The following is a 22,616-nucleotide window of genomic DNA, read 5'->3' as shown; positions in this document are numbered from 1 at the left end:
AATTTGTTTTCTAAGGAGTTCCAAGCCTATAAATTTATAAATATGCATTAGAAAAATGAATTAAATTCTACATTGTGATTAATTTCCACACTGCTTCCACGGTTTTTTTTAACCGTGATTTTTTCAAACTAATTTTCTGTCGAAAATATGGGGAAATGTTATATGAGTTGTTTTTAACTGGGCGTGATATCTGATCTTCACCATTAAGACAGTTGTATATTGTACAAAAATACAGGTAGTAGGCTATACAGATTATGTGCGTTTCTCAATTTCTTCAAAGATGTTTGTTTTCTTTAAAAAGTGGCAGGTAAGACAAATATTTCATCTGGAAAACAACCTAGTCATTATTTATTTGTTTATTATTATTTTTAAATAGTTATTATTATTATTATTATTATTATTAAAAGCGTCTATAAGGAGGTCTGTGTTATTTATTGTTTTTCAGCAGAAAAAAAGAAAAGAAAAAGAAAAACAGAAACGATCTAGCTTACCTATCAGTTACCTGTTCAGGTAAACCCCGCCCACGATGACAATACGCTATTAACAGTGAAGCAGTACGCGCGCACAAAGATAGCTTCAGCCAAAACAAAGCCACAACGGTAGCAGGAGCATCCACCGAATTTTCCTTCGAAAGGTTGTTCATTGATATCTCTTGTCCTGATCATTATAGTAAATCTCCACAGATGTTTCTGTTTGTGCTCCTGTGCTGTGTTGGGGTCGTGCACTGTTATGGTAATGGACTTGTCAGCTCAGTTTGTGGAACTATGACGCCCAAACACGGGTCTAACAGCGCTCAGACCAGCGCTGCTCCGTTCACCGTCACTGCTGACAAAACTACCTTTAAAGAGGGAGATCAAATCACAGGTGAGGCTGATACTGCAGCTACTTTGCTTTGAAAACAGCTTTCTTAGCTGTTAAGGGAATACAAGTTAGTTTTACCTCATGAAGTTACAGCTCTAGTAGACACAACTTGAGTAGGTCTGTGTAAACGATAGTTTGTAGCTACTACAGTATAAAACATTAGAACTATTATGCAGCTTACTATAATAAATTGTACAGTATACTTAGCCTGTGTTTAAAGCTAAATTACTGTATTATTAGCTGTCATAAATAAACAAAATGCAGATAGACAGTTTTCTCAGATGAATACAATCACAGTCAGCTGTCACTACAAAAAAAAAAAAAAAAAAAAAAATCTGGCCACTGAATTACCTGATTGACTAATTAGAATAAAGTATTTTAGAGACAATCAATCAGACCTTAATAATAAATTGTTACCTTTCAAATTATTTTATTGTGCACTATACTGTTTACTAACTTTTAAAAATTAGTTGCTATTATTTTATAAATGCTTATACTATAGTATATAAATGCAATCATTTTTAAATACGCTATAGCATAAGTATATATAATTATACTATACTATGCTACACAACACTACAGTATACTATATGAATTTATAATTGGTAGTCAGATTATGTCGACAATAATTGGTGAAAAGTTGTTTATAACTGGTCATCATATGACATCAGTTTATGTCAAGTTAGATCAGGGTCTGTCTTTATGTAAGGAAGTTCCTCTGAACTGTTTCTTCTTTCTCAGTGTTGCTAAAAAGCCAATCAGGAGATCAATTTGAAGGGTTTATGTTACAAGCACGTCAAGTTGGATCAACTACTTCCATCGGCACTTTTAGTGTGATGGAAAGTAACACGCAGCTCCTCTCCTGCGATGCAGCGGCTGTGAGTTTATCTACATTATTTTCATAGTGTTTATAAAATTGTATATATATTCTTTCATATCCATTTTACTAATAAGCTAGTTTGGCTACATTGGCCAATTATCAGAAATTGCCCCATTTTTATATTATGTTATTATTTATATCATTATTCAGAGTAGAGCAGTCTCTCACACATCAGACAGTAAAAAAAGTTCAGTTCAAGCTAAATGGACAGCCCCTACATCTGGACCGCTTGGCGATATAGAATTCAGGTATCATTTTTAATTAAAAGTTTATCATTTGTTTGATTATTATACTTATTTTTCATTTTTATTTATATTTCTTGTTGTAATTTGTAATGGAAAATTCGTGTTTGTTTTAGAGCAACATTTGTGAAATCTTTTGCTACTTTTTGGGTTGGTGTCAAGAGCTCTACCGTGGCATATACAGGAACTTCTGCACCTGCAGCTGAGACTGTAAGTCTAGCTTTTACTTGAAACCTAAACAAACATGAACACCAGGTAAATTGATTATCTATTTGCATTGTATGTTGTTTTATACTCAGCAGAAATTGCTCTGTTCATTTCAGGTTCGATCAAATCCTGATTGTGGGGAAACTAAAGTCTGCTTCAGTCAGCCCAGCAACTGTGACCCAACTGCCAACACAGGCTGCTACTTCATGGCAGTTCAGACATCATCTAACCAATCAGAAATGAGGATTGAAATGTTTGGGCAAGCTGATGGATACGTTGCTATTGGGTTTTCAGATGACCAGGAAATGGTGAGATATCAGTAGGCCTTTTCTGCTTTATTTGTCTAAAAATTTTGGTTACACAAGCCTATGTAAAATGGGGGATATGTAGATCTTTGAGAGTGATGGTGTTCCACAGATTAGCAGTTATGTGCCAATACGCTGTAAACATTCAAGTGGGCGTTGGACATAATACATTCTTCCTGAAACATAAGATCTAAATCTGCTGAACTGAGCGGAGTCTTATCTGGAGACCTACCTCTGTCAGCACTGACTAATTTTCCATTCCACAAAAAACATTTGCAAACCCCATGTGATTTTGTTTTTCCAGGAACAATGAGACAGCATTATGTTCATATGTTTTTTTTTTTTTTTTTTTTTGCTATTTTCAGGGTAATGACGACATCTACATCTGTGGTAAGGACAGCAGCGGCAACCTCAAAGTGCAACATGCTATTTCCACAGGAAAAACAGCTCCGACTATTCTCTCACTGGTATATTCCTCTATTATAAAGAAAAATCAAAATACGCACATCCAAAAAAAGTCTTGACCAGGTGCAAGATCAAAGAATGAATCAAAAAATAGAAAAAGGATCTGCACACTGTTATGCTCCCTTTATTTCAAAAAGTTAAAAATAGTAATGTTTCGGTCAAAGACCTTGCCTGACGAAGGTCTTTGACCGAAACGTTGCTATTTTTAACTTTTTGAAATAAAGAGAGCATAACAGTGTGCATATTCCTCTCTTATGCCACCATTTCTGTTTTGTGATAAGATATCATCACTCATACGTATTCTACATGTTTACAGGGGAATGTGACTGATATCAAGACAACGCTAATGAATGGAAATACTATCAATTGTTCTTTTACTTCCCGTAATGTGATTAGCACGAGAAGTAGAGCAACGTCTACTAGCGAGTACTACCTCATGATTGCTGCCGGACCCTCCAACAGTCAAGGTCTGTGGTTCTATGTTATATAAACAAATGTCAAATGTAATGTAGTGTTATTTTAGTATAATTTCCTATTGATAATATATTTTATATTAATAAAAAAATTTTTTATAGTAATAATAGACATTTTTCACATTTCCGGGTTTCTCAACAGTGGAAGTCATCATAGCTGGGTGAACTTCTATATCGGGAGGCTACCACAAATAAATTGTTTTGCGTTCCCATTTGCCCAAAAAGCAAAAAAATTAAAAAAACAAAAAACAAACAAAAAAAAAACACGATAATGTTTTCATAACTTTCAGAAAAAGGAGAAAAATAGAGAATGACTGAAAATGGGAGTCAGGAGAGAGAACAATATCAAATTTACCATCACTCCCATAGACGCTGTATTAGAAACACCCTCGCTTTAGCATTAATTAGTTTTTCAAATGTAATTTAATACAAAATATCCTTGTATGCAAAAGAGCAGCATAAACGTTCTTCAAAACAGCTCCCTTTGTGATTTTTGGAAGGAAAAGTGGAATAGCCTGAGTAAATTATGACAGAATCTTTATTTGGGTTGTCTAACTGACGATCTTCATTTTTAGGTAACATCCAGATCCACACAAATAAATACGTCAGTAGTACAAAGGCTAATTTACAGGATCCAAGCCAGGTCGTTACAAGTGCTGAAGAATTCCCAGCGATTGTTAAAGCACACGGTGAGTACATCTTGACAGACGGGATCCACTTGATCCACATTAGAGCATCACATCAGTGCTGTTGTGGTCCTGATGATACTGATCTGCTTCAGGTTGCCTGATGTTAATCTCATGGATGACAACGGGCAGTATAGGGATGCTCATAGCTCGCTATTTAAAGGGAGTTGCCAAAGACCACGGTTGCTGTGGTAAAGATTTCTGGTTTATGGTAAGTAATGATAATTGACGTTGCACACTGCGCAAATGAAAACATCTGATCCGTTCATTTAGATACTCTAGTCAGGGTTAGTAACCATAGTTCAGATTGCATGCAGATTTACACGTATGCAATTGGCAAATGTATTTGTTGCATGCAAAGTATAATTTTTTTTTTTTTTTTTTTTATTTCATGCAGTCAAACCCGTGACCTACTGTAGGTGTTATTAGCACCATGTTCAACTCTAAGCTTAAAAATCAGACATGATTTTGTCTGGATCAGGATTGTAAAAATGCAGATTCTGAAATATTATTATTATTATTATTATTATTATTAATATTATTTTTATTTTTTTGCTGTTTAGACTATAAACAGTTTAACAGATTTAGGATGTTTATGGCAAAAAAAGAAAAAAAATCAGATTAGTTTGCTAGCATGCCGTCTAAACAAAGCCTTGTTCTGCCCATGTGGGCCGCATTATCAAGCTCATCAGCTCGTTTGTAAGTGAATTACACGTGTCATGTTGACATATCTGAATCATCAGCATGACAGTGGGATAATTTCTTTGATAATGCTTTGCAGTAATAGGTTATAGGGAAAAGTGAATGTGCAGTTAGTGTGAGAAAGTTAAGATAAGAAGCTAGTTCTGATGTATGAACATCACTTGTCATTAACTACCTTTATTGCATTATATAACATAACTTCTATAATATGGAAGCATAAAGGTGTCGAAATTCAATTTAAAAATAATTTATTTACTTTTCCAACAAAGGCAGGGTTTCTGCGGGGAATTGAAAATCATTAAAAGTCATTAAATGACCTTTAATAATAGTAATTCAGGACTTACGTCTTGATTCATTTCAAACATTTTTTTGTATAATTATTTAACTTAAATTAATGATTCCAATAATAGACACATTCAGCAGAACCTCAAGTAAATTACATGCTATTTTGTTTAGTCATATACAGGTGGGAGCTTACTCAGAACGACTTCGAATAGTCTACCCTTAAATTCTTATTTAGGGAAGTTTAGCAGGATGCAGGAAATAGTTGAGTATTATTTTAGGTATAAAATATCTTTATTGTAATGTTTGTAATGTCCATTTTTAGTCTTTACACAGCAACTTGGCTCATTAAATGTTTAAAAACCAGCTAATTTCAAGACACTGACGTCACGATTGATACAAACGTAACACGCTTCATTTTGAATATTGCATTGCCATTTTGCATATTGCATTTTAAAGTGAATTTCGCTACCTTTATGCTTCCATAATATAAATACTAATATAATATAGAGTAATTTACATTTCAGCACGAGATCAGCACTTTTAAAAATGATTGGACTGGATGTAGCTAATGTACATTCAAATTGTGTCTCATCTGTTTTAATGTTTTTATTTGAATGTACATGGACTGATTTTTAAGCATAAGGTAATGTTGTTGGAGACCTACAGTAAGTGTAACCTGCTAAATGTTTAAAAAACTAAATATAATTTATTTCTTGTTTGAAAGGCCCACGTGTCTCTGATGGCCCTGTCAGTCACTGCCACTGCCATCGCATTCATACTGGTGTTTTCTTATGCCCAGGATTGGAGTGGGGTAAGCTAAAACAAACTAAAGAAATTTAATTAATAAATAATTAAGCAATTACGTAATTAAGTAATTTATTAAGTAAGTGAATAAATAAAAATTAAGAAAAATTATTTACAGATTAAACCCTTACAGTTGCCAAAAATATATATATATATATTTAAATCTAAAAACAAATAAGAATGCCCAGCCCATGTGACAAAAAAGCAATGCAAAAGTGACGTAATGCATTACTTTCCATAAGATGTAACTGACCCCGCTGACCCAATGAGCCTTTTGCTGTTCAATGGTCATGTCTTAACTTTGCAATTTCTTTATTGCATTAGTTTTGGAAAAAAAAAATTCTCATGGGGATGTAATATTTTTTTACTTTTCAGTTAAATCTCTTTTTGACTCATTTTGTGGATCCACACACATATATATACACTGCCCATCCAAAAAAAAAGTCACACACTCTAATATTTCGTTGGACTGCCTTTTAGCTCTGATTATGGCACGCATTCGCCGTTGCATCATTTCGATAAGCTTCTGCAATGTCACAACATTTATCTCCGTCCAGAGTTGCATTCATTTTTCTCCTCTAATTGGACTCTGTGGTGGCCAATCCATGTGTGAAAATGATGTTGCATGCTCACTGAACCACTCTTTCACAATTTGAGCCTGATGAATCCTGGCATTGTCATCTTGGAATATGCCCTAGCCATCAGGGAAGAAAAAAATAATTGATGGAATAACCTGGTCATTCAGTATATTCAGGTAGTCAGCTGACCTCATTCTTTGGGCACATAACATAATCATCCATGCAGTAATAATCCAATGGGAGGATCTTAACTATTTGCTTAGTTAAATCCAGGTGGTGACTTTTTTTTTTGGATGGGCAGTGTATATAAAGTATAAATGGTTTTAAATTGAAATACCCTTTTTTTTTCAGATGTTTAAAGTGGAATGGCTGTGTGTGTATCTGTGTGTTTAGGGGGCTCATCCGGTCCTGGGTTGTTTGGTGATGATCCTAAGTCTTATTCAGCCCATAGTTGCTGCTTTCCGCTGTGAGCCGAATGATGAACGGTGAGAGAAACTTCTCTTAACCAAAAAAGAAATGGAAAAAGGAGGTGGAAGCATTAATGTTAATGTGATGGTTTTCTTTGCAGGAGGTTTGTTTTTAACTGGGCCCATTCCTTCATTGCTTTAGCTATCAAAGGCCTTGCAGGTATAACAACAACTTTATTGTCTTCATCAGCAACATCAATTTCCTGAGAAGAGTAACAATATCCCTTTTTATTCTGTGACACAGTTGCTGCAATTTTCACTGGTCTGGCACTGTTTGAAGAATATGAGGAGGATCCATGGATGTTAAAAGTTATGGGAGGTTTTGTTACCTGGGAGGCCCTGATATACGTTCTTCAAGATCTTAACCTACGCGCCAAGAAAAAGGGTATAAAGTTATTTTGAATAATATATTTATTTACACTACCATTCAAAAAAGAAGTATCTAGTCCTCACAAAAACTTCATTTCATTGATAAAAATACAGTAAAAAAAAAGTAACATTGTGAAATATTATATTTTCATCAGTGTTGAAACGTCTCAATATTTTTGGGGGATTCTTTGATGAATAGAAAGTTCAAAAGAACAGCATTTATTTGAAAATAGAACTCTTTTGTAACATCATAAATGTGTAACTTTTGATCAATTTAATGCACACTTGCTAGTATTATGTAACAGCTCACCCGCATTAACTAAGTATTAATTTATATCAAACAGAAAATCTTACTGACCCCGAACTTGAACAGTATTGTATATTTGTATAATATAATATATTATAATATTTTATTTATTTATTTTTCTAGGAATTTAGATTTTGGAAAATATTATTTGGAAAATGTATTATTTAAATAATAGAATGCATAAACTGTGTCTTTTACTCTTGTCATTTTATTTTAGATTCTGAGATTTGCAGTTTTGGATCGGTGAGTCTAACATGAAGACAAATGAGCTTACATCTCATTATATAGATAATTTGGATACAAATATACAATATTTTCATGTTTTAAAACACTATTTTGTTTGTTTTTGTTAGATGAGACCTGAAACAGTCCTGCTTGTCCTGTATTTATTGGGAAACCTTGCCTTCTTAATAGCACTTCTTGTTGGAATAGGAAGAACTTAAATAACCCACATTGTACGGCCTTCCCCACTGGTTTTAAGGCCACCTTTTGACTCTTTTGCTGTATATGTATATAGGCATTTGTTATATTTTTCTTATTAACTCTTTTCAGCACAGTAGAATCTCTACATGATTTTTTTGCTTGTTATTTTTAGTTAATATGGCATTCTTTCCAATTAGATATTCACCACGGTGCCTTTGAGTAAGGAACATAATTGTAGTATACTACTAGGAGTATATGTTGATGTTGCAATTACTGTACAGTATGTTACTCATTATGATGAAAAAAACAATAGTGAATTTATCTCAGGATTTAATCAAAGAAGCCAGGAAATAAGTTGTCCATATTTTATTTTATTTTAAATCATAACAAATGTTGATTAAAACATTTATGGAAAATATTTTACAGTTTTTAAATATTTTAATATAATTTTTATGTGTAGACATTATATTGTGATGGTAACTTAAGTGTACAGCACTCAACCACTAGATGGCAGTGTCATAAAAGGAATTTTTATGCAACTATGTAATTTTTTATTGTACATTTTCAGACTATTCAAGGGACTAGATCAGTTCTTCAAATGAAATGTATTCATACATTTTATTGTTTAATAAATAGACCATTTTGTTTACCTTTTGGATTATTAATTGCTGAATTGGATGCCCTAAAATGTACAGTAACCTACAGATGAATGGTAGTTAAACTGAATGGCTAATCTAGTTAAATATGGACTAATACATTGGTATTAAGTATGATGAAATACAGAAAAAGCTTTGATGAAATATTACAAAAAACATTAATTTCTTTACTGAAACATGCACAGATGAACTGTTTGTGTTAAGACCAGGAATGTGCTGTAACCAGTAAACCCATTCAATTTTCAACAGTATTTCCAATTTATGCCTTCACATTAGACAAAGAAGGGAAAGCAAACTCCTAGCTACAGTATATGGGTTAATGTCCACAATGCAGCCTTGAACACTCGTTCAGGACCTCACTGAAACGCTCTGGTGTTGATTTAACAGCTTGTGTGAAGTCAGTTGGTTGGCTTTCATCTTTTACAATGGTGGGCCTCGAGGTTCTTGCTGTTTCAGCACAGGCCTCCTGGTGTTCGGCTGGTAAACGTGGAGGGCAGTCGTGGCAGAACAGAGGAAACAGACAGGAAAAAAGCACAATACTAGGACTTTGCTGTGTGCCCCGATTTACAGGCCAACTGTGTCGGGGTCAGGGACCGTCCTTTCAACTGGCTTTGAATCAGAGGAGGCACAACCATAATATATTGGACTGTTCACCTTCTCTGTGTTTCAAAATTGCCATTTTATGTTAGTTTTGTCTAGAAATCAAGAATTTATATTTTTTGCTCTAATATATTAATATAATATAATTTTGTTAGTTTAAGGTTGGATACAGTCATTCACTCCAATGTTATTTTAGTAATGTTAATATACTATTATAGATATATGTGTGTGTGTGTGTGCGTGCGTGCGTGCGTGCGTGTGTATATGTATGTATTAGCTTTTTTTTTTTTTTTTTTTTTTGCAATTTCGGTCGGTTTCATTTTAATTTTACATTTTTTATTAGTAACATAGTTTATTAGTTAGTATTAGTTAAACACAACGTATTTCATTTCATTCATCATCAAGTGCGCTCGTTCCTGTTTGTGTCGTCAATCTGGCAACCTGCGTGTGGGTCAAGTCTGAGGAGGAGGGGCCGGGTAAAAAATCCCCTCTCCAATATTTTAAATTTGGACTGCAATACCCAGTTCAACCACTCGGTATCAATCCTACATGCAGCACCTTTAAACTTTATTTAATTTCAGCTTTTAATTTCAACTCTTTATGACAATAACACTGATTCACAATTTAAAATATAAATTTAAAATAGGCTACTCCACCAAAACCTGAGAACTAATGTAAGTAGTGTCTAGTTTCTTTGACCTCTACTTCTACTTCAATAAAAGTACTGACAAAAGAAATGTTCGTTAATGAAGCTTAAATTAATGAACTGCTTTTAATTAAAATCTGCTGTTGATTTTTCCAGAAAGAACAATCGTAACAATATAATTGTTTTAATTAATCAAATTAGTTCAAAAATCATCTGTGCATTAGAGTTAGCGCATGCTAGTCAGACTGTCTATATTACATAGTAAATAGCTAATGTTCTTTCTGTAACAATGCACAAAAATCTCAGCCATTGAAAAAAAAAAAAAAAAAAAAAAAAACTTTTTATTACAGTAGTGTAGGCCTAGAATTAGTAACCTAAATTGTGCACATGATTTACTTTTTCCCTGCATGCCATGTGCGGGGCTTAGATTAGATGTTTTGTACTGTTTAATAAAAAAAACAAAATTGCGTTACACACTCCAAAGTCCCTATCTGAATCAAATTATTCACAAACCCACTACGAAGTCCCAATCTGAATCAAATGATTTGTGATACGTGCTCTGAATTCCTGATCTGAATCAAATGTTTCACAAACCCACTCCGAAGTTCCAGTCTGAACGAAATAATTTGTGAACACACTCCGAAGTTTCGATCTAAATCAAAAGATTCACAAACCCACCCCGAAGTTCCAGTCTGAATCAAATAATTTGTGAACACACTCCGAAGTTTCGATCTAAATCAGAAGATTCACAAACCCGCTCCGAAGTTCTGATCTAAATCAAAACATTTGTGAACCCACTCCGAAGTTCCGATCTGAATCAAATAATTTGCACACCCGCTCCAAACCTCCGATCTAAATCAAAAGATTCACAAACCTGCTCCGAAGTTCCAATCTGCATCAAATGATTTACAAACCTGCTCCAAAGTTCCGATCTGAATCAAAATATTTGCGAACTCATTCCGATCTAAATCAAAAGATTCTCAAACCCGCTCCAAAGTTCTGATCTGAATCAAAAGATTCACGAACTCGCTCCAAAGTTTCACAGTGTGTTCCAAGTGGGATATATCGCCCTCCGAAGGGCACTTCGAAGTGAAAACAATCATGCCCACCATATTAATAGTTCGTTCCAAACTGAAGTGCATAAAACTGCCCACTTCAAAGGGCCCTTCAGAATAAAGGGAACAACTGATGGACACTTCGGGCCCCCATGATCCTTTGCACAGATAAATTGTTGTCGTCACACCCTGCATTCCATTCGGAAGGGTATAGGGATGAGTCAAATCAAATGATTTGTGAATTGAGATCTGAAATCTCGATCTGAATCAAATGATTTGCGAACCTGTTCCGAGAATCAAATGATTCGCTATCCGCACTCCGAAGTTCCGATCTGAATTAAAAGATTTGATTTAAGTCACAAATTTGAATCAATCGGAGCTCAATTGAATTGGTTTGTCTGTTGTCTTTCTCCGCTTTTCACGTCTTCAGCCATGTTTACACAACAGTCAGTAGCCTACTACTGGCTTGGCTCACTATGACATTTCCTGAAATAAGTGAAGAAGGTATGATGTTTACAAATAAAATACATTTTCATTCCAAAGATAACATGCAAGACAAACCTATGAACATATTCAGGTGGTATCCGGTTACTGCTAGTGTTAACTAGTGAAAACACTCCATTAATATGACAAGCTACACCTTCAAAATGCATGATAAATGGAAACTTTGTGCATTAAGATCGAGATTGTAGCTTAATTCACTACATTTTTAATAGTTTGACCACTGCAAAATTCAGGTGATTACAGTTCAACAGGAAACCATTTGAAAGCATCAGTCAAACCATTGAAGTGAATGTAAAATTTATCAGTATAAATATATTATATATAGTTGAGAGTATATAGTAAATAATATTTGAGTAATACAGTGATAAATATTAAAGAAATTATTGTATCTGATTGTATAAGTCTATTGATAGTCAATGTAAAAATAGCAAATGGGAGATGAACACAAAACAGCATAACAACATGAAGTTAATTAGCGTAAACTTTATTATTCAATTTAACTGTGCACATGTATTAAACATTTCGACTACCTTATGTATTAAACGTGCATCCTTGAAGGCATGCGGTTTACTAGCGTATTTACTTGATATACAGTGATATGACCTATTTTAGATGGGCCGAAATTACAACAACAATGGTAACATACACTTATATTTAATTGTTTGATCAATATTATTGCTAAGGACAATTTAGTGGTTGCTGGATATTGATAGGGCCATTGTCTACGCTCTTATTTGTAATGTACATATTCATTAAACAGTAGCAGGCAGCCAGGCGCGCTGAAACCATGGTGGATTATAAAGAGCAGACTGGGCAGGAGTCAGACAAAGTGGGCGTTCGTAATATTTGGGACATAGCACCCCAGCCTGAGGTAAAATTAACCCTGACACCGATTGAAAAACCAGAATGAAACTTTGGCGCATGGAACAGGACGTCAAAATATCACATATTCTATAAGTGATTTGTTTTTCTTTACGCAGAGGTTTTGTGAGAGTTTCCCAATCCTCATTTGAACCCTTTGCTGCTTTAAACTTGACTTGATGCAGTGAACTGCAGCGTAAATCATAGGAGACTGTCTGACTGATGTTTATTAGCATAAAAGGCCAGTGATCCGGAGATGCCCACAGCAGAACTGCCCTGGGCCCCTGGACTTGAATAGAAGCAGGGCTGGCTATGCCTGCAGAATTTCTGAAATGCTCACTACACAGAACGGCTTTCTGCATTTATTTCTCAAAGCAGGAGATGTTTTAAGTAGTTTAGGAAAATTACTTAGTGGTTTGCATTCGTCACAAATGCTGCTTGCTGAAAAACGTATTAGATTTATTATATATTTAATCTATGTTTCCCAAAGAAATAAAGAAATCATACAGATTTGGAACAACAATAATGATTGGGGTGAATTATCCTTTGAAGCTCTTCCCTAGAATTAATTAAAATACATGTGCTTTTAATTAATTTAAAATCTTTTACTGAATCATTTACTGAAAACCATGCTCACACAGAACAACCTTGGTATGAGTTTCTCTCATGTGTCTGTGGTTTCTGTGAGAGCCGTTCGTTCTGATGTAATGTCTGTAGCATTAGGTGTGTCTTCCCATTACTGCTGATATATAGAAAGCAGCTTTCTCTGAGGAATCACTCCCCTCTCAAAGATTTGGCTTCATCTTTACTAAAAGAGACAATAGTTCCTGAAACCTTTTATGAAGTATCTACATACAATTCACTAATCAATTTAGACTATAATACAAGCCCAATAGTCCTAGCGAATTCTTTTTTGAGGGTCAGCTAGGTTGCATTTCTTTTTTTTACACCAAACTATAATTTATTACACTGCTGTTTTTCCCCATATCAACTATGTGCCAAGTGAGATAAATGTTGAAACTTCCTCTTGCACAAAATACGTTTCTGTTTCTTTAACTTGATGCTATCTCTCCATATCCTCTCACTGAGATGAAGTTATTTAAATTTGCATCGCTAAACTGTACAAATAACAGCTCAGCCGAAACTAGAGCTGGCACTGACTTCAGAGGAATCATACGTGTGGTTAAAATAAAACGTGTGGTTTACAGTGGTAAAAAATAGCGTCATTTCTCCTTGATTCATTTTAATAAATGCACCCATGAAACAAGTATCTGTTGATGAGACAAATCAATCTCTTGCCAACTGTTCCCTGATAGTTGCCGTTTTAAATACATTAACATAAAACAGTATTCAGCACTTAAGCCATTACTGTAGATGGAAAGTGAATTTGGCCAGATCTGCATTTGCTAAGGCTTTATGGGTACAATTAAGCTGTCTGCTGATTCACAGTTTTGCCAACTTGAGCAATAAGGCACAGCCAAAGGTTCTGCTCCTCCAAGACTCTCATCTGAAAAAGAGAGAGAAGACACCAGTGAAGTTCACTGAAGTACGACGGCAACACTTAAAGGTCAAAAAAGTCATTTGATATTCATGTAGCATGAAATATTTGAAATAAAGCAGGCACATAGAAATTTAAAAAACACTCTTAAATTTTACAGTAAAACTACAGTATCTGTATTGCCAGAAACTGACAATAAAAAGTATGGTAGCAACATTTAGGTTTTATGGATTGAACCCCCAAAATAACCACACACGCACGCACGCACGCACGCACGCACGCACTCACCACACACACACACACACACACACACACACACACACACACACACACACACACACACACACACACACACACACACACACACACACACACACACACAAAAGAGGTGGGGGGTAATTAGAAAGCCACAAGCAGAATCTAAGCTCAGCACTTTGCACAAAAACACATGCCACTAAAATAATGCAACATACATTAGTTTAACAACATAAAATGTAACATTAACCCTAATGTACAAAACTAATAAGAAACAGTTATATAAATGAGAAACTTACCATTAACCAAATAACATATTTTACTGTAGCATTTTTATAGTCTTTTACCATTAAAATTATGATTAATTTTTAGTCACGTCTAGACTGTGAAAGTCTTTCAAAATTGTGTGTACTGGTTCCCCTCATTTCTATCTTGAACCCTCTGTTATTTAGGGCCCTGTGCCCCCAACCCTTAATTTCGCCAGATGTTTTTCACAAGAACAAGTCTCATTGTGTTTCTCTCTTCTTCAGAGCAGTTAACAGAGCATTACAAGTGAGGGATCATCCATAGAGCCGATCTGGCTGCACTGAGAGAGAGGCAGGTGGACCAGGGCAGAGCGGGGAGCTCTTCTGGTGGTGGGGAGTTGGCACTGCGGCCCACCTCATGTGTTTGAGCACACAGCAGGTATCAGCTCCTGGAGAGTCTTGGCTAAGTTCTGCTTCATCTGGTTCAGATGCCCTAGAAAATGAGTATGAAGGAACAATGGTTTGATTGGACTCTGGTTTTATGTCTCTGAGGTATTTTACTCTTAAACAAACTGTGGTAGCATATGCCACACAAGCTGTTACACATTTCAGCACATCCGTCTGTTCGATTTAATATTTTACATATAATTTAGCACATTAGTGATACATTTCCAGTGTATGTGCACGGAGGGAAAAAGTAAGGACATTTTCCATGTTCTGTCCAAATCCTGTGAGTTCTTCGTGTAAGGGTTATAAAGTTACTCCAGCACACAGTCCAGAACACTGACTTCAGTGCGATTCTATCATTCTGACGGCACCCATTCACTGCAGAGGATCCACTGGATCTAAATGTCTCCAAATCTGTTCTGATGAAGAAACAAACTCTTATCTATATCTTGGATGATCTGAGGGAGAGTACATTTTCAACAAATCTTCATTTTTGGGTGAACTGTTCCTTTAAGGAAAACAAGATTCAATGCAGTTTGCATTTGATACCAAAAAAGTAAAGATTCACTGTTTGTAGTTTGCATTTTAGTTAATAATTTCCTGTCACTTAATGATACCTGAATGTTTCTGAGGGTCGCTGGCTTCAGCGAGAGTTACGGCCACACACACTGCTGCCTCCATTCTGTCCAACATCTCTGGCCTTCCAGTTTAGTGACAATCTACATCATATACTGTGGAAGCAGAGGGTCTTTAAAGCTTTACATGAATACAAAATGGGATTAATATGGTTTATAGTACACAAACAAAATCCAAAAAGTGATTATTTTCACTGCTTCCTTCCGTTTTTCCATGGACCCTCAAGAGTGATGTTTAGGCCCTCTGATGCAACATTTCAGTAAACAGAAACTCGAAAATAGTGTGACTGTAAGTGTTTTTAATGAATACTAGGAGTAAATTTATCGAGGAAGACAAAATTTGAATATTGTGGTGAATAGAGAGCAATATGGCACAGAAAGAAGGTAATGATTTATCTGTCTGTTATTATTTGCAGCAAATACAAATGGTCTTTAATACAGCCATTCTTTTTGAATAATTTTAAATATTGACTTTGTCCAAGTCACGCCACTGATGGCACCAGTCACCCTGTCTTCCAGGGTGCAGGCCATCTGTGACACCAAGACCAAAAACAGACTCTCACAACCGGATTAATAAGATGCATCAGCTTTCAGAACACATATGATTCATGAACACAAAAAAAAAGAAAAAAAAAGTGTTTCAATGCATATTAAAATTGTACCTCGCTGCGGGCTCTCACACTGTCACACCACATTTCACACTATATTTTCGACTGTTTAACAAACTGTCCTGAGATATTGTTGCCAAACATGATGTCAAGTCACATTTACCGCACCCTCATCAGCAAGTTTACACCCAGTGGTCTTACTGTTTATAGCATGACTTGCATTTATTATCATGTATAAATGATTGACATAATGCACAAACATAATAAATATTTATGTCTTCTACATTTTTATTTATTTTATAGACCATTTTATAAGATAATCAAGGCCACGATTATGATCTCTGGTCACTCTGGTGCATGTGGTACCTAAAAACATCCTTTAATCATGACTATGTTCACAATATATCCCAACCTCCAATAACGTTTTCTTGTGTATATTTATGTGTTTAAACAAGGTTAACCCAAGCATAGTACATTCAGCTCAAGTGAAGTAATATTAATCAGCCAATAGAGGGAGCACTTCTAATTAAGTCATTATATACTAGTGATAATCATATACTAAAAATACTACAATAATCATTAGTACTCCACTGGCTTGGGGACTTTTAAAAATAAAAATAAATAAATAAATAAATAATAGTTTTATTCAGCAAGGATGCACCAAATTGATCAAAGGTGACGGTAAAGACATTTATAATGTTAAAAAAGGTTTATTGTTCAAATAAATATTGTTCTTTTAAACTTACTAATCACAAATCATAAAAAATATGTTTCAACAAAAATATTAAGCAGCTACATTTCAATCAATGATCAGCTTTGATTTAGCTTCGGATCACAGGTATAAATTACATTTTGAAATATATTCAAACAGTTATTTTAAATTGTAATAATATTTCACAACTTTACTGTTTTTCTGTATTTTAGATCAAATAAATTCAGCCATATTGAGCATGAGAGGCTTATTTTCAAACCTTAAAAAAATATTTCTGACTCCAAATTTTTGAATAGTAATGTATTTGTGTTCCGTGCAGCTCTGTTATGTAGTTACTTGCCTTGTGGCTCACGATTACAGACCTGTGACCCTAGTGACTTTAGCTGTCTCTATCTTATGTTCCTCTTTGTTGATCATCCGGTGCTTTGCCCTGTCCTTGCACAGCTGACAGATCAGATGTCTGGCTCTGTTCCTCCTGGGGTCTCCAGGTTATTGATTTCTGCAGTAGACTTGGTGCATGGGGATCAATACTTCTACAAAGGGTTATAACTAAAATTATTCCATCCAGATATTAGTAAAGGGCCATTACTTTTTTTCTCTCAGTCAGACAATGATTTGATGTTATTTAAAACATTAACTGTAATTACATTATCTGACTTCCAAAAAGCTCTTTCATTGTTAAGCTTCTCTTTTCATGATTCCTGTAGCTCAGTGGTAGAGCATTGCGTTAGCAGTGCAAAAGGTTGTGGGTTCAATTCCCAGGGAACACACTTGCAGGTAAAAATAAATGTATAGCCTGAATGCACTGTAAGTCGCTTTGGATAAAAGTTTCTGCTAAATGCATAAATGTAAATTTAATGACATTTGATGGACTGGAGTTGTGTGGATTATTGTGATGTTCTTATCAGCTGTTTGGACTCTCATTCTGACGGCACCCATTCACTGCAGAGGATCCATTAGTGATCAATGAAGTAATGCTAAATTTTTCCAAATCTGTTCTGATTAAGAAACAAACTCATCTACATCTTGGATGGCCTGAGGGTGAGTAAATGTTTTAGCTTGAACGATTCCTTTAACTTCTACTGAACCAAAAATATTCTTTTAACAATAGATTGACTGTGTAATCTTTGTATTAAATTTCAGACACAACCTCGATCTTTGCTTGTGAAATATAATCATGACGCTTGTGCAGAGCCCAGCAAAGTCATCAGGTATTGTCACCAGAAGCATTGTCATTAGCACGCTGCGTCAGGCTATAAATTACCAACACAATGCGGGTCATGACAAGGATGGCAGCAATGTAGCAGGGCCCAAGTCTCTCTGAGCATTTGGCAAGTGTGTGAGGCTTTGATCATCTGTCAGCTCAGAGGGGGCTATCTGCCTTGTGCCAAGTCTCTAAAATTGTGAAGGGAAACAGAGATAGACATTGGCTCCAAACATCCTGCATTCTCCACTTCCTTCCTGCGCTGGCCCACATTGTCAGGCTTCCTCTTTCTCTTCTGCAGCCAATCACAAAGCACTGCTTTACAGATAAGCCCCTCCCACCATGGAGGAATTGGTCTCAGTAAAGCTGATTCGTGTTATTATTCTGTCTGATAGTCTCTCCGGGGATTGATATGTGATTGAGGACAATGTCCAGCCTTTCCATACCAGTGTTACGTGGAATAGAAACACAACCTGGGTGATGAGTGAAGCAGTGTGGGTTTAGGGAAATCTGGTCTGCTGTAGCATCCTGCATCACACCAGCCGAGCTAACCTCAGTTAACAGAAGAAAAATAAATAAAGAACTCCTCACAGAGCTTATTATGCACCTAACACACCTTGGTTATGACAGACAGATGGTTTAATTTACTGTCACGGCACGCTCAAGACCCCCTGGTCTCACCGCGGACTTCTAAAGCATGTAAACATCTTAGCTGGTGCCTACTGGATGTGAAAGGAGTGTCTCTACGAAGTCTGATGAACCAAAACATACTAGTTCAAATCAAAATGTATTTTTTAAACACAAGCGGAATGTCATTTCAGCAAGCTCAAAACCCAAAATGGCAAGTTTACTAATTTAAGATCTGTAGATCTGACTGTAGGGTTTACTACAATGCCAAAGTGTGACCATGCATTTTTCATTTCAGACACATTTTCTGGTGCTGAAGTGAAACTGCAGACAGTTTTAGCTGGCAGTGTTGATACAGACCTCCTCGAGTTCATCATGACAGGAGCAGAGAGGCAGACACAGGATATCCATGACAGTGCATCATCCTATTTCACTGCTGCTTATCTGAAGAACGCTGTCTTCAGCCAACACTCATTCTTTCACTCTGTGGTTGTATGTAAAAAACTCAGCCAATGAAACTGCAGATGAGGTGAACAAACAGGCCTAGTTTCAGGTTAAACTGAGTCATCTGCTCTGTATTTTGGAATATGATACAAATATAATCCATTTAATTCTACCATTTTCAAAGCTTGACAATCTATTAGACTGCGGTCATGGAAAGATTTAATCATCATACAGAATATATTCAAACACTAAACATTGTGTTTGGATAAATTATAAAGACAAGTGACATATGCAATCTATTTTAGTCATTTCTTCCTAAAACGTTTTATAGAACTAACACTTTACAATAACAAATTAAGTATTGCATTAGCGAACAATGAGCAATATGTTAACATAGTTAATAAAAATACCATTTTACTACTAATAATAAAACTGTCCATTAATTGTGAGTTGTGTATGTTAGCTGAGGTCAGTTGAATAATTTTAACAGATTAAGCTTTTAATTTTAATAATATATTAGTAAACATCGACATTAACATTAAGATTAATAAATTATTAATTATATTTTAATCTTAACTAACAATAACAAAATATACAAACAAACTAACACTAAAAATAACTCAACCAAAATAAAATAACTTTACCTTGCATTTCCCTCAAATAAGAAGAGTTTATCATTAAAGCACTGTGATATGTGACCCTGCTTGGACCACAAAACCAGTCATAAGTTGCACATGTATATTTGTAGCAATAGCCAACAATACATTACATGGGTCAAAATTATCGATTTTTCTTTTATGCCAAAAATCATTAGTATATTAAGTAAAGATCATGTTCTATGAAGATATTTTGTAAAGTTCCTACCACATATATATCAAAATGTACTTTTTGATTAGTAATATGCATGGCTAAGAACTTAATTTGGACAACTTTAAAAGCGATTTTCTCAATATTTAGATTTTTTTGCACCCTCAGATTCCAGATAAATGCATCTCAGCCAAATATTGTCCTATCATAACAAACCATACATCAATGGGACGCTTGTTTATTCAGCTTTCAGATGATGTATAAATCTTAAACCCTTATGACTGGTTTTGTTGTCCATGGTCACATATGTAAATGATTTGGTAAATAATGACGGGACTTGTGTTGATATGGCTACTTCGTCAGGCGAACGCTACTTCTGCGCGCAAGCGTTGTTAGCAAACTTGTAAATCTAATTTTTGTGGTTACTGAAATGGGTTCAAACGCTTAAAACTTATATTTACTTAGGCTACTTCATAATTCGGGTTCCGGGTGTCAGACTCAGTAGCGCAATATACGGAACATCTGAAGCAGGAAGACAGAGAGCGAGAGAAAGATAGAGAGAGGGGAGGGCGCGGGGAGGGGAGAGCGAAAATAAGAGGTGAAAGAGTGAGTGTGAGGAGAGCAGCAACACACGGATCAGTCACTCTCCGCTGGTGCTCCAACCCTGGAAACACCATCCAGTCATCACATCGCCCGCGATCCTGCTATGCGCATTGGACGAGGAGACGCCACTTGCGCTTTGGTTTTGGATTGGTGTTGAATCTTTTACTGTGCATCACTGGACAGGATGGAGCATTGGAGACAATGCGCGTTATGGCTGATCAATTGTAAGGTGCTGCCACCGAACCATCGGGTAACATGGGAGTCCGCACAGGTGTTCGACCTGGCGCAGACCCTGCGGGATGGGGTCCTCCTGTGCCAGCTCCTCAACAACCTGAGACCCCTGTCCATCAACCTGAGGCAGATCAACCTGAGACCTCAGATGTCACAGGTAAGAGATAGCCTACACGAAGTCAACAAGTTCTGTTTCCAGTAACAATAGACTTTAAACTCAATAATAGATGGTTAAAAACATTTTTAAAAACATATGTTGTTATGTGTATGAAAAAGGTGGATTTACTGCTGTGTACGTACTTATACATACAATATTTTTACAAAAGAAAGTTGATATTTTGCCAGAAATGCTGTACCGTTATTTGTGTGATGCTGGATTCTGCCCCCTAAGATTAACACAAACAATACACTAAACAATCAAAATATTTATACATAAAAAGGTACAGAACAGAAAATATTATGGGAACATTGTTTTTTATAATAATAATAAAAGGAACAGAACAGAAAGTTGATTAAGAATTCTAGAAAACTCTTTGAGAAATGTTGAGATCACATGACCCAGCTAACTAAACGTTTTGCTAACATTTCCATTAAGTTTTAAATGAAAATTATATTTCTTGAATGTTCTTTATATTTTTAACATTTACAGTTTTTTTAAATGTTTTTTTTTTTTTTTTTTTTTTTTTTGCCAACATTAAGGCAACGTTCAGTTTAATTACTTTGCAAATATTATGGGAACATTGCTTTGTAATAATAATAATACAGTATGTTTATTTAATGTAGTCCTTTCAGTCAGCGCACAAAATGTTTTTCAAAACATAAAAATAAAAGTATAAATTCTAAAACCACTATATGGGGCAAATAAGAGCAGGCTAAACACAACCCAAAAATTAGTAAGTGCACCTTTAAGGAGAATTCTTCACTTCCTACATAGTATATATAACCGTCTATGAAAGAAAACAGATGTGAAATGAGTCCAAGAGTTTAAACCCAAGAGGACAAAGTGCTTTTTGAAACATAATTTGGTCAAAACCATGAATCTACAGCGTTCTGGTCAGGATCAGGGTCAGATGAAAGCTTTTTTTAGTCTGGTCTCGTTCGCTGTACTCTGTCAGGTGAGAGCAGGATTAGTTGTCTGTGGGAAGCTGCTTTATTGAAAACAGCGGCCTTTGATATATATCGCTCATTCTGGGTTGTCAAACACCATCTGCTCCAAGTCTGGACTTGATTACACATCCCTCTCACACGAGGAGAAAGCTGCCGTCAACACAATGATGCTTCATAGAACTGACAGATACAGTATTCACAACATTGACCTTTATTTTTAAGGAAATGGATGTACACTAACTAGTGTCTAGATAGGCACACATGCACCTTGTGATGAGAATAGACCTTTGCATTACATTTGTCAATGTGGTGCCAAGAAACATTTACAATAAGTCAATAGTCTGCTTTTAGTTTTTAAAATAAATGCTTGTTTGGTTCACTGGCTTTCTGACAAATTCCACATGTGGAAGTTTGCCGTATCTGATCAGAATTACATCATACATCATTTTGGCTTTGAGGCATCGCCTTGCTTCTGATTACATCAGATATGCGTCTTTGTTTTCATTTGGTTTGTTATATCATAGTTTCTTTTTGCATTTTCATCTGCACTGACGTAGATGCATCTCCATTCACCAAGCAGCTTTATCCACTGAGAATTAACATACGCAAAAAAAAAAAAAAAAAAAAAAAAAAGGCAACAGAAAATGAGCAAATGGTCTGTGTAAACCAGTGTTTTGAGCATAGAGGTGAAATTTCCATCTCTAAGGGCATCATCTGAATCCTTGCATGAATTATTCATGACGTTTTTGGCAGCTATTTTATCAAAGACTCATTACAGCACATGGGACACAGACGCGGGCGTCCCGGGGGAACAGCT

General features: G+C 35.5%; 2 protein-coding genes across 2 annotated transcripts in view; both read left to right on the top strand.

Annotated features, from left to right (window-relative positions):
* Positions 1-487: 487 nt before the first annotated feature.
* On the top strand, positions 488-8,703 carry zgc:163022 (putative ferric-chelate reductase 1). The gene is made up of 15 exons (XM_042752121.1): positions 488-864; positions 1,603-1,739; positions 1,892-1,989; positions 2,100-2,193; positions 2,307-2,498; positions 2,861-2,962; positions 3,277-3,427; positions 4,009-4,122; positions 4,215-4,330; positions 5,831-5,917; positions 6,882-6,973; positions 7,057-7,115; positions 7,200-7,340; positions 7,849-7,874; positions 7,985-8,703. Exons 1-15 carry the CDS (start codon positions 684-686, stop codon positions 8,072-8,074), a joined length of 1,680 nt encoding a protein of 559 aa, XP_042608055.1. The 5' UTR covers positions 488-683; the 3' UTR covers positions 8,075-8,703.
* Positions 8,704-20,416: 11,713 nt separating this feature from the next.
* LOC109051281 (guanine nucleotide exchange factor VAV3-like) overlaps positions 20,417-22,616 on the top strand; it is a 63,378-nt gene continuing 61,178 nt past the window's right edge. Inside the window, exon 1 of the mRNA XM_042752400.1 lies at positions 20,417-20,849. Within this exon, the coding sequence (XP_042608334.1) occupies positions 20,646-20,849 (204 nt within the window). The 5' untranslated portion in view covers positions 20,417-20,645. The remainder of the gene's footprint in view (positions 20,850-22,616) is intronic.

The sequence above is a fragment of the Cyprinus carpio genome, chromosome B24 (assembly GCF_018340385.1).
Source record: "Cyprinus carpio isolate SPL01 chromosome B24, ASM1834038v1, whole genome shotgun sequence".
In the NCBI taxonomy this organism is placed as follows: domain Eukaryota; kingdom Metazoa; phylum Chordata; class Actinopteri; order Cypriniformes; family Cyprinidae; genus Cyprinus; species Cyprinus carpio.
Note: the sequence above shows the minus strand (reverse complement) of the source record. Positions and strands in the feature narration are given on the sequence as shown.

Bases quoted from the DNA above. Each gene is read 5' to 3' on its own strand.
- zgc:163022 (XM_042752121.1), top strand. From the start codon at position 684: ATGTTTCTGTTTGTGCTCCTGTGCTGTGTTGGGGTCGTGCACTGTTAT. The intron at 1,990-2,099 runs GTATCATTTTTA...TGTTTGTTTTAG, and splicing joins CTTGGCGATATAGAATTCAG to AGCAACATTTGTGAAATCTT. The intron at 7,875-7,984 runs GTGAGTCTAACA...TGTTTTTGTTAG, and splicing joins AGATTTGCAGTTTTGGATCG to ATGAGACCTGAAACAGTCCT.